Source organism: Carcharodon carcharias, chromosome 2 (genome assembly GCF_017639515.1).
Source record: "Carcharodon carcharias isolate sCarCar2 chromosome 2, sCarCar2.pri, whole genome shotgun sequence".
Classification (NCBI taxonomy): domain Eukaryota; kingdom Metazoa; phylum Chordata; class Chondrichthyes; order Lamniformes; family Lamnidae; genus Carcharodon; species Carcharodon carcharias.
This window is the reverse complement of record NC_054468.1, coordinates 81,125,692-81,137,783: the sequence shown is the minus strand read 5'-3', so window position 1 is coordinate 81,137,783 and position 12,092 is coordinate 81,125,692. Positions and strand designations below refer to the sequence as shown.

Here is a 12,092-nt window from a genome sequence, read left to right as displayed (position 1 = left end):
AATTTTAGGTGAAGTTTGCTACATCCTAAAGCATGGTTATCAGTGTTTATCAATTCAATTCTAAAATATAAACACTTTCTAACCACAAAAATTAAACTTTAATAGACAATTTATAAAAATGCAAATCAAGATAAATGAATTTTTTAGACAGTTTCTAAAGCTCCCTACAAGTTGTTTCTACATTAATTAAATAAGGCTGCAGTTCCTCTGAATCCAAACTTGGTAACATTACTAAAAGTTACAGTTATGTCAAGTTAATCAATGGGTAATTGTTTAATGTAAGGTTGTGCCACAACAGGGATTAGTATCTGTACTAAATTGTGTTTCCGTTACCTTTCTGTTTTTCTTTGATAGGAATGCAAAGATTACTACAAGCAATCAGGCCTGGGCTCTCTGCCTATTGCCCTCTACAATGGCATGCCTTACCAGAGGGAACAATTGGACCCTGATGAGCTAGAAACTGTGACGATGCACAAGATCTTAGACAATACAGCCTACTTCCAGAAAGTTGTCTACTTAGTAAGTAGTATTGTGCAATGTGATGTCTTGCCTGAATTAGACTTGGATGCAAAGCAAACAACTGATCGTTTTACGTTGCAATAGGCTGGACAAAAATAAACACCATGAAAGAATAGCTGCTTCATTTGAATCTTCATAAGGGCTGATGTGTGAATGGACCTCAATTAAATGCACAATTGTACAGTGATGAATCAAACATATATCTGTAATACTTGAAATGTCTTCTATTGCATTTATTTGTGCTTGGGGCAGCTACACTTGGTAAGTCACTGCCTAAAATTCTGAAAGAAAACAAAGTAATATCAATATGGTGGTACTGTTCGTGATTCTTGGTGCCATCTTATATTGTATATTTAGCAATTCGATTTCAATAAGAGTTGCATAAAGTCATTTGAGTAGGTGCAATCTTTAAACCTCAGTGGGAAAATAAAATGGGAAACCATAGAATTTGTTGCCTGTTAAAAGCCCATGATTCTCTTTTCTATTCCATTGCTCCTCCCAAAGTTGAAAGGCGCAGCTTAAATTTCTAAGGGACTGCAGTTTGACTTGTTATAGATTGGGTGCATTTATCCAGTTCTGTTTTGAAAGTTAGTATTGATCTGCTTCCACCACCCTTTCAGGCAGTGCATTCCAGATCATAAGAACATATGTGAAGAAAAATCTCATTACCTCCCCTCTGGTTCATCTTGCTAACTTATCTTAAGTCAATGTCTTCTGGATATTGACCGCTTCTGCCATTGGAAACACTTTCTCCTCGTATACCCTTCATAATTTTGAACATCACTATCAAATCTCCTTCCTTGTTCTTAGGAAAACAATCCTAACTATTCTAGTCTTCCCACATAGTTGAAGTCCCTCATCCTGTATTTTTAAGGGTAACATCAGAACTCATTTATTTAGAGCTAACACCTACCGATGATCCATTTCCTTTCTTCATAATTGAGATAAGTTTTTTCCATGACATGCCATGTTATATTGATATGTGCTTTTGTAGTTTAATTTAAGTTGAATTCCTGAAGAATTAGGAAAAAAAATGGCATTTAAAAATAATCAACCAGGAAGAACCAAATAGCTACATTTCTAAAATGGTCAAGAAAGTACAATTTGAAGATGAAAACTTTGGGCATCAGAGAGAAATACTCGGAAGTAAAACTTCTTTGGATTATTAGTTGTATTAATAAAGAGTGGATTGACAATGAGATAACTGTTGCAATTGCTCAGTTTTGCTTTCCCATCCCTCCTCCATGCACACTTTCGTTTTTATAATTTTTACTTGTAGCAGTATGCTTCAATGTCATCCTCAGTTTTCCATCTCTCAACAAACAGCACTAAAACAGATTAACTGGTCATCTATCTTCTTGATGTTTGTGGGACCTTGGTGTGTGTGAATTGGCTGTCGTGTTTCCCTACATTAAAACAGCATGCTGCTACAGGAATACTTATTTGGCTTTAAAGCACTTTGGAATGTCTTGAGATTATGAAAGCTAACTGTAGAAAAGACACTGGAGAAGATGCAAATAAGATTTACAAAAATTGTACTAGAGCGCAGTGGTTATAACAATCACGATAGACTGAACGGATTGAGGTTTTTATCACTAGAAAAGAGAAGGCTTAAGGGTAACCAAATAGAGGTCTTTAAAATGTGAAGGTGATGACACAGTAGTTCTAAAGATGTTTTGAACTCGCCCACAGTGGAAACTTGGGGTAGTAACTAAAAGGTAACCACTTATAAATTCAATAAGAACTCAAGAGAAACTTCTTTAGCCAGAGAGTGGTTAGTGTCTGAAACGTGCCATCATAAGTAGTTTAGATGAATAGCATAGGTGCATTTAAGGAGAAGAAAGTTAAACACACAAAACAAAAAAGAAAATGAAAGGATATGCCGAGAGGGTTATATGCAGTAGAGTGAGAGGAGGCTCATGAGGAGCATAAACACCAGCATTGAACTGTTGAGCCAAATGGTGAGTTCAGTGCTGTTAATCCTATGTAAAGTTTGATCTTTTTCTTACTTTGTTTCATACTGTAGTTTAAAATAATATTGTTACTTTCAGGGTGAACTGAACAATGACCAAGATGTTGTTGATTTCATAATGAATCAGCCGACTATTGTTCCAAGGATCAATTCCAGAATTCTCAGCTCTGAAAGAGAGTACCTGGATTTATCTGCTGATGGTAAGAGTTATCAGGTGGCTTGGGCTGGACTCGACGTGTTTTGATAAGCTCCAAAAGCTTGCTACTTTTCATTTTCCTTGAGAATAATGCATGATTTTATTAAGCAATTCGCCATTTAAAAACAAAGCTAAATGTACAAATACGAATGGATTCCCTAGAGTAGTTTAATTTCCTTTCTTCACTTAAGGTATCAGCTCAGTGCAGGCATGTCGTTCTATATGTCCCAATTGTGTTCTGCTGAAGTTGTCATTCTTCCAAAGCATTGATTATTTAATTAAGTTTGATGGAGCCTGGACTTGTGTACTCCATGTGTATGGCAATAGAAATTATAAAATTACAGCTTTAAATTGTAAATACTGCACTCTTGGTAGGGCTGGAGGAAGGGAAAACAAAAGAGGAAAGTTACTTGTTTGTAAATGATTTTGCTATCTTGAGCTGGTCACATAAAATTCATTTGATACTGCATGATACATGAGCCAAATGCATTGGCCTGAATTTTTGTAAAGATGGAGAGCCTCTCCATCATTAAGAAAATGGTGGCCGAGACCCAGATCTGAAAGCTCTGCCCCCAAACATGGCACCTGTCACTTTCAGGGGAGCGGAATGGAAATGGTGGAGTGGGGGCGGGTTCTAAGTTGCACATCTATGCTTCACGAAGACAAATGCACATGTTAAAGTGCCATAGGCTGATCTGATTTTTTGCTGGTCCAAAGTTCAATCTGTTCATTTTGGACCTGGTAGGAGAAGGCTAAAGCTCCTGGAGTTCTTTGGGGCAGTAGGGTGCCCTTTTTGGAGAGGTAAGGTACCCTTTTGGATTTGGTCCTGGGACACCTTTGGAGGAGGTCAGGTGCCCTTTGGGTTTGTTAAAAGTAGACATGAATGTGTATAAAAAGTGCATTAACTCATAGGAACTGTCAAGCTCTTTAAAACTGTCAAGCTCTTTAAAACTGTCAAGCTCTTTAAAACTGTCAAGGTATTTAAAACAGCCCTTAAATATTTGAAAAACTGTAGGGTGGCTGTCCATCCACAGTTTGATAGGCAGCTCCAGGTGGTTATAAATTCTTTGGAGTGGGACTATGAATTCCAATGCTTTTTTTTTAATAAGGGATTAAAGGAAGTTAAATGCAGTGAATGGGTTTTTATCAGGGAGTGTTTTTTCTGAAATAGTGAATAAATCAGTAGGCACTTCAGAACTTTAGTTAATCTCAGCACAGGCCCTGACGTCTACGCATGGTGGGTATTCGGCAGGTTTTCATGGTAAAGGCAAAGGGTGGTGGGTGAAGGAGTATGGGTTGGCATGAGTTGACACTAAGTTGGCATAGCGGCTATAAAGGACCATAGAGGGCAGATAGAAGGGCACAGGCTGCCATGGAGGGTATGAAGGACAATGGGGCTGGGTAGAAAGGCATGAAGTGGCATGCTTGGCATAGGGAGTGTGTGGGGGTGGATAAGGGGTGGAAGGCTGTTTTCTGCTTTATTGTTTATTTTTCATTGTTTTGACAAAATGTTGGTGCACTGAGGCAGGGCTTCTTTCTAGTCTGCCTACGCACCTGGCAGCCTCCACACTGTTTCCAGGGTCACCTTCTATAACTCCCGTAAAACTCATCCCCAGGAACAAAAATCTAAAGTTCTGTAACATTTTTCCTCGGGTTGTGAATACGGAACCGGGTATTGTCCTGACTTCAGGCCATAGAGCTTGCGATCCTTAAATGAAGGGTAGAAATTGGGAAAATTAGGTATGTTGTCTGTCTGTATGTGTTCTTATGTCAAGTTTGAAGAATTTATATAAATATCCTGCTTTAACATAGCAAATTGATATTTTAGACTGATAACTGCATTTCATCTTGCAGATTGATAATTGATTACAGTATTCTGAAGAATTAATGTTTATAGAACTTGAGCAAATCTCCTTTAACAATATGTAATTTTAGCTTGAATTAGGCAGTGCTTCTTATAAATCTTCAATGAACTCAATTTTCTTACAGCTAATGATGGTGTAGATGACTATTCCCATTTTGCTTTCCTGAAATCTGAGGAAAAATCTGCAGCAGTTGCCAACAGTATCTCCTATTTGTCTAAAAGAGGTACAGTATTTGGTATTGAAGTGATGTCTGCTGTTCTTCCTTGTTCATATGATGTGACATTTATTTTGCTATACATACAATCCCCATAGTGCTGTTCATATTAAGTCAGAGGACATGCTGTTTTATAAGAATAGGAGCACTAATTTGTAAACCTCAAAAGCTTCTTCTTTTAAGGTTTTCATTTAACTTGACTGTCTAATTACTGTTAAGTAAGCATTTGTTTGGAACAAAGGTTAATTAAGAAGCTAAAAGATAAAAGCAAAAAACTGCCAATGCTGGAAATCCAAAACAAAAATAAAAATTCCTGGAAAAACTCAGCAGGTCTGACAGCATCAGCGGAGAGGAACACAGTTAATGTTTCGAGTCCGTATGACTCTTCAACAGAACTAAGGAAAAATAGAAAAGAGGTGAAATATAAGATGGTTTAAGGGGGGGTGGGGCAGGTAGAGCTGGATAGAGGGCCAGTGATAGATGGAGATAGCCAAAAGATGTCAAAGGCAAAAGGGCAAAGAGGTGTTGAAGGTGGTGATATTATCTAAGGGATGTGCTAATAGGTGACATTAAGGATAGAAAGCAGGACGAGCAAGGTACAGATAGCCCTAGTGGGGGTTGGGGTGGGGGAAGGGATCGAAATAGACTAAAAGGTAGAGATAAAACAATGGATGGAAATACATTTAAAAATAATGGAAATAGGTGGGAAAAGAAAAATATATATAAATTATTGGAAAAAGGGATATCGGAAAGGGGGTGGGGATGGAGGAGAGAGAGTTCATGATCTGAAAATGTTGAACTCAATATTCAGTCCGCAAGCATGACCCAGACTTCCCTGTCGCTTGCCATTTCAACACTCTGCCCTGCTCGCATGCCCACATGTCTGTCCTTAGCCTGCTGCATTGTTCCAGTGAAGCTCAACGCAAACTGGAGGAACAGCACCTGATCTTCCGATTAGGCACTTTACAGCCTTCCGGATTGAATATTGAGTTCAACAATTTTAGATCATGAACTCTCTCCTCCATCCCTACCCCCTTTCTGATACCCCCTTTTTTTTTCAATAATTTATATATATTTTTCTTTTCCCACCTATTTCCATTATTTTTAAATGTATTTGCATCTGTTGTTTTATGTCTACCTTTTGGCCTATTTCGATCCCTTCCCCCCACCCTACCCTCACTAGGGCTATCTGTACCTTGCTCGTCCTGCTTTCTACCCTTAATGTCGCCTATTAGCACATTCCTTAGATAATATCACCACCTTCAACACCTCTTTGCCCTTTTGTCTATGACATCTTTTGGATATCTCCACTTATCATTGGCCCTGTATCCAGCTCTACCTGTCCCATCCCCCCCTTGAACCAGCTTATATTTCACCTCTTTTCAATTTTTCCTTTGTTCTGTTGAAGAGTCATACAGACTCGAAACGTTAACTGTGTTCCTCTCTGCAGATACTGTCAGACCTGCTGAGTTTTTCCAGGTATTTTTATTTTTAATTAAGAAGCTGCTGCAGACATTCTGGCTTTTTTTGAGAGGTTCTTGGCTGGTTAAGTACATTTCAAAAGTATAACACTGAATCTTGAGAACAATACCTGGAATTTGGCGGGGCAATGTGACTAACCAGAAATGTGTGCTAGATATACCAATCATCAGCATGTGCAGACAGCTCACTGTATTAGATGCAAAATAAAATTAGCTTGAGCCTGAAACTTCCACGTCCATTCAAATTTGCATAGTTCCCCGATCAAGTGACAATTAAACTAATTGATCTGAAGCTTTATTTATTTAATAACTAGACTTTGTGACCTTGAATTGATAAAGCACCACTGTAACCAACTGAATACTACATTGTGCATTCCATTGTTTAACACTTCCATCCTTCTAAAACAACATTTTGCCTGGTTTATAAACAGAATGTCCTGGAAATATTCAGTAGTTAAGGCAATGTCTGCAGAGAGGGAGAGAGTGTTAATGTCTTGGGTCATTGACCTTGTGTCAGAACCTGATTTAATGCTAGCTACAAAGAGATCAACTAATATATAAATACATATCACCTCTTCTAATGTGCACCTGTTATTTATAAATTGTTTGAAGTGTGCAAAATACGGTTGCTGATTTCAGCATACTAGATCAGTCTCTGTGGTAATCATCTCATATTCTCCACTTGTGCAGTGATCAGTGGTGTAAAGCTGTTAATTTGCTCTTTGTAATGTAGCAAGCAGATGTTGAGAATCCATCATCTTATTTTAATTGCATTCATCCAATACTGTCACTGGTAGGAAAGTAATTGTGATATTTCAGTGGAGGTGGGAACAGGTGCAGGGATATGTTATAAATATCTGTTGGTAACTGCTATATCTCTTTGAAGCAAAATCAAAAGAAGCTACCTTCAAAATTTCACTTGGAAAACAAGGGTGAACTGTGTCAAGCAAGTCAGTTGATATAGTCCAAGAAAGAAGGAATGTAAAAATTGCCCTCATTCTCATCTGAACATTCAGATGTTAGATTATATTCTGACTCATGCAACCTGACATTCCACTTCCCAACCACTGTGGGTAAAGAAGTTTCTTCTTAATGACTGAATACAGTGATAACCTCTAGTTTTTTTTCCCCAGAAGTGGACCACACTCTGTCTGCTGTATCAAAACTTTTCATAATTTTAAAGACCTCTATTAAGTCATCTCTCCAGTGTTCCCCTTTTAAGAGGAAAAATGCTCCGTTTGCTCATGCTTTCCTGATTGGTCTAATCTTTCATTTCTAGCATAATTTTTATAAATCTTTTTTTCACCTTTTCCACTGTCCCTATTCCCCTTAACAAGGTTCAATACAAGTTTAGCATAACCCTTCCTTTAATATCCTTTCCACCACTTCCATGGGGAATTTGTTTGTCTATTTTTGTTACTACCTTATTGTCACATTTGCACATTTTTAACCTATTTGCTTGGCCTGTAAATGAACTTATAAATCTATTTTTATTTATTTGTTCATGGTATGTGGGCTTTGCTGGCTGGGCCAGCATTTATTGCCCATCTGTAATTGCCCTTGAGAAGGTGGTGGTGAGCTGCCTTCTTGAACAGCTGCAGCTCATGTGGTGTAGGTACACCCACAGTGCTGTTAGGAAGGGAGTTCCAGGATTTTGACCCAGCGACAGTGAAGGAACAGCGATATATTTCCAAGTCAGGATGATGTGTGACTTGGAGGGGAGCTTGCAGGTAGTAGTATTTCCATGCATCTGCTGCCTTTGTTCTTCTAGGTGGTAGAGGCCGCAGGTATGGAAGGTACTGTTGAAGGAGCCTTGGTGAGATGCTTTAGTGTATCTTGTAGATCAGGCTTGTCCAACCGGCGGCCTGTGGGCAGGATTGTGGCCCACAACCCTTCTGGACTTAGCCTGCAGAACATTGTTGGACATACAATGGAGCCTATCGAATAGACTAGTGAACCGATCAGCAAATGCAGGGAGTAACCAGCCTGTGTTTGGATGAGCAGCAAGCACTGGAAAGGTAAGTATTTTCAATTTCTTGCCTCCAGAGCTCAGACCATAGCCCCCCTGTATGTACTGCTGATGCAGAGGGATGGGGAGGTGGAAGAACACACAGCCTGAGATGGAGTCTGGGCCTGAGATGGGGTGGGGCCTATGAGGGTCCAGTGCTGAGGGTGGAGCCCGGGCCGAAGGAGAGGCCCGGGTGAGGGAGGCACCGGGGAGGGGGAGGGACCTGGGAGGAGGGAGGTGCCCTGGAGGGCTAGGGGCCTGGGGTGAGGGACACGACCAAGAAAAGAGAGAGGCCCACGAGATGCGAGAGTGGTGGGACCCACTGGAGTGGCCTGGTATGGGCAAGAGGGGGAGGCTCACTGGAGTGTGTGTATGTGTTCGTGTGTGGGAGAGGTGGGAGGGCATGAGAGCATGTGTCGGGGTGTGGGGAAGGATGTGAGGTCGTGTGTATGGGGTGGGGAGGGTGTGGAAGCGGGTGGGGAGAAGGGGAGGGAGTGTTTGAGAGCATGTGGGTGAGGGGGGAGGGTGTGACATCCTGTGGGGGAGAGGGGGTGGGTGTGAGATAGTGTGTAGGAGTGGACGAAGGGTGCGAGAGCGTGTGGCGGAGAGGGAGGAGGGTGCGAGTGCGTGTGGCAGAGAGGGAGGAGGGTGCGAGATCGTGTGGCAGAGAGGGGGGAGGATGCGAGAGCGTGTGGTGGAGGGTGCGAGAGCGTGTGGTGGAGGGTGCGAGAGCGTGTGGCGGAGAGGGAGGAGGGTGTGAGAGCATGTGGCGGAGAGGGAGGAGGGTGCGAGATCGTGTGGCAGAGAGGGGGGAGGATGCGAGAGCGTGTGGTGGAGGGTGCGAGAGCGTGTGGTGGAGGGTGCGAGAGCGTGTGGCGGAGAGGGAGGAGGGTGCGAGAGCATGTGGAGGAGAGGGAGGAGGGTGCGAGAGCATGTGGCGGAGAGGGAGGAGGGTGCGAGATCGTGTGGCAGAGAGGGCGGAGGGTGCGAGAGCGTGTGGCGGAGGGTGCGAGAGCATGTGGCGGAGGGGGAGGAGGGTGCGAGAGCGTGTGGCGGAGGGTGCGAGAGCGTGTGGCGGAGAGGGGGGGAGGGTGCGGGAGCGTGTGGCGGAGAGGGGGGAGGGTGCGGGAGCGTGTGGCGGAGAGCGGGGAGGGTGCGGGAGCGTGTGGCGGAGAGGGGGGGCGGGTGCGAGAGCGTGTGGCGGAGAGGGGGGGCGGGTGCGAGAGCGTGTGAGGGAGAGGGGGGGCCGGGTGCAAGAGCGTGTGGAGGATAGTGAGAGGGTGCAGGAGCGTGTGGCGGAGAGGGGGAGGGTGCGGGAGCATGTGGCGGAGAGGGGGGAGGATGCGAGAGCGTGTGGCGGAGATGGCGGGGGAGGATGTGGGAACTTGTTGGGTGGGAGAGTGTATGTGAGGGGAAGTGTTTGTGCGCGTGTGAGGGGGACTTAGAGTGCGCATGTGGGAGAGGGGGGGGAAAGAGTCTGCGCACGCACGGGACGAAGAGGTAGGGGGTCTGCGTACATGCAGGATGGGGGTAAGAGTGCGTGCATGTGGGATGGGGAAGAGGGTCTGCGCGCATGGACTAGAGGGAAGAGGGCCTGTGTGCGAGAGGGCAGGGGAGGGGGTCTGTGCGGGTGAGTGGGAAGAGGGTCTGTGCGTGCATGAGTGAGGGGAGAGGATCTATGCGCACGCAGGAAATGGGGAGGAGGGTCTGTGCGTGTGAGTGTGAGTGAGAGAGAGAGAAGGGAGAGTGTGGGTGAGTGTGTTCTCATTCATTCTCAACCTCCCACACACCAAGACACAAACACACATTCTCAACCACTGTGACAGTGGGTGAGGATGAGTGAATGAGCACCCCGAGACAAGGTGTGACTCTGATGCGCACACTCTTATTTTTATTTATTACTCATTTTTTTAGATTATCATTCTTTCTGAAATTTGCTCAGTGGACCCTTGAGTGAGAAAAAAATTGATGTGTGGCCCCCCACCATGTGAAAAGATTGGACAAGCCTGTTGTAGATGGTATACATTGCTGCCACTGTGCATTGGTGGTGGAGGGAATGAATGCAGGTGGTGGATGGTGGTCAGTCAAGCAGGCTGCTTTGGCCTGGATGGTGCTGAACTTCTTGAGTGTTGTTAGAGCTTTACTCATCCAGACAAGTGTGGAGTATTCCATCACACTCCTGACTTGTGCCTTGTACATGCTGGACAGGCTTTGGGGAGTCAGGAGGTGAGTTACTTGCTGCAGAATTCCCATCCTCTTACCTGCTCTTATAGTCACAATATTTATATGGCTAATCCAGCTCAGGTCCTGGTGAATGGTAATCCCCAGGATGTTGATAGTGGGGAATTCAGCGATGTTAATACCATTGATTATCAAGGGAAGATGGCTAGATTCTCTCTTGTTGGAGATGGTCATTGCCTGGCATTTGTGTGGTGTGAATGTTACTTGGACATTGTTCAGGTTTTGCTGCATATGGACACGGACTGCTTCAGTATCTGAGGAGTCACAAATGGTGCTGAACATTGTGTAACATCAGTGAACATCCCCACTTCTGACCTTACGGTATAAGGAAGGTCACTGATGAAGCAGCTGAAGATGGCTGTGCCTAGGACACTACCCTGAGGAACTCCTTCAGTGATGTACTGCAGCTGAGATGATTGACCTCCAACAACCACAACCATCTTCCTTTGTGCTAGGTATGACTCAACCAGTGAAGAGCTTTCCCTTGATTGCCATTGGTTTCCGTTTTTCCAGGGCTCCTTGATGCCACACTCTTGTCAAGTGCGGCCTTGATGTCAAGGGCAGACACTCTCACCTTGCCTCTTTGGTTCAGCTGTTTCGTCCATGTTTGGACAAAGGCTGTAATGAGATCAGGAGCTGAGTGACCCTGGCGGAACCCAAATTGAGCATCAGTGATCAGGTTATTGCTGAGTAAGTGCTGCTTGATAGCACTGGCAGTGACACCTTCCATCACTTTGCTGATGAGTGAGAGTGGACTGATGGGCGGTAATTGGCCTGGTTGGATTTGTCCTGCTTTTTGTGGACAGACTGTAAAATCACATTGCAATTAAGCTTTCGAGCTATGAGCGCATTTCTTGAATAAAATATCATTATGTTTATAAATTTGGTACTTCTCAATTCTACCCCTATAGAAATAAACCCTAGTGCTAGTTTTATTTTTTTTTAATGGGCTTCCTGACCTGCACGTTACTTTTTAGTGACGTGTGTATTTGTGCTCCCAAATCCTTTTGCTAAATTGGCTGAGCCATCAGAGCCATGCTGACAGTAAGATGGTTAATGTCTCAGCATTAATATCCATGATGGGAAAAGCCTCTTTAAACATAGAGCTCTGCCTAACTTTAGTGCAGTTTGAGCTTAGTCTAAAAAACAACTGGACTCTGCAGTGGGCAGGGATTTTGCACTAGCTGTTGTAGAACAATCTCATGAGGAAGTCAGTGGAAGCCTGTTTCATCCAGAAACCTTGCAGATAAGTGTACTGTTTGTTGTAAGCAATAAGTGCTAAATAACATAACCGTGAGTTTCCACTCAGTTGAGATTTTTTTTAAGTGCATTTTGTCCCAACTCAGCCAAACCAGCAGAAAAAACCCTTAGAAAACTCTTAAGCACAAATTATTTCAGCACAAATAGTTGCTGTGATCCTTTGGGCTATTTTAGAGAAAAGCATTCATGAAGTTGACACTGCGCACAAAACAGGCCACACCATCCACCAAATTAATCACGGGGGCAGGTTTCTGCAAATTGTGCTTGTTTGCGGGCCTTTATGGAGGCTCTTAAAATCAAACTGGCCCTCATGAGTGCAAGGACATTAATAGCCTT

The 12,092-nt window shown here is 43.4% G+C and overlaps 1 protein-coding gene across 2 annotated transcripts in view; it reads left to right on the top strand.

Annotated features, from left to right (window-relative positions):
• Positions 1 to 12,092, top strand: part of uggt1 (UDP-glucose glycoprotein glucosyltransferase 1) — a 148,131-nt gene that overhangs the window by 47,477 nt on the left and 88,562 nt on the right. For both annotated transcript variants that reach the window (XM_041213097.1, XM_041213089.1), the window contains exons 18-20: positions 355 to 519; positions 2,571 to 2,691; positions 4,677 to 4,775. In XM_041213097.1, the coding sequence (XP_041069031.1) occupies positions 355 to 519; positions 2,571 to 2,691; positions 4,677 to 4,775 (385 nt within the window). The remainder of the gene's footprint in view (positions 1 to 354; positions 520 to 2,570; positions 2,692 to 4,676; positions 4,776 to 12,092) is intronic.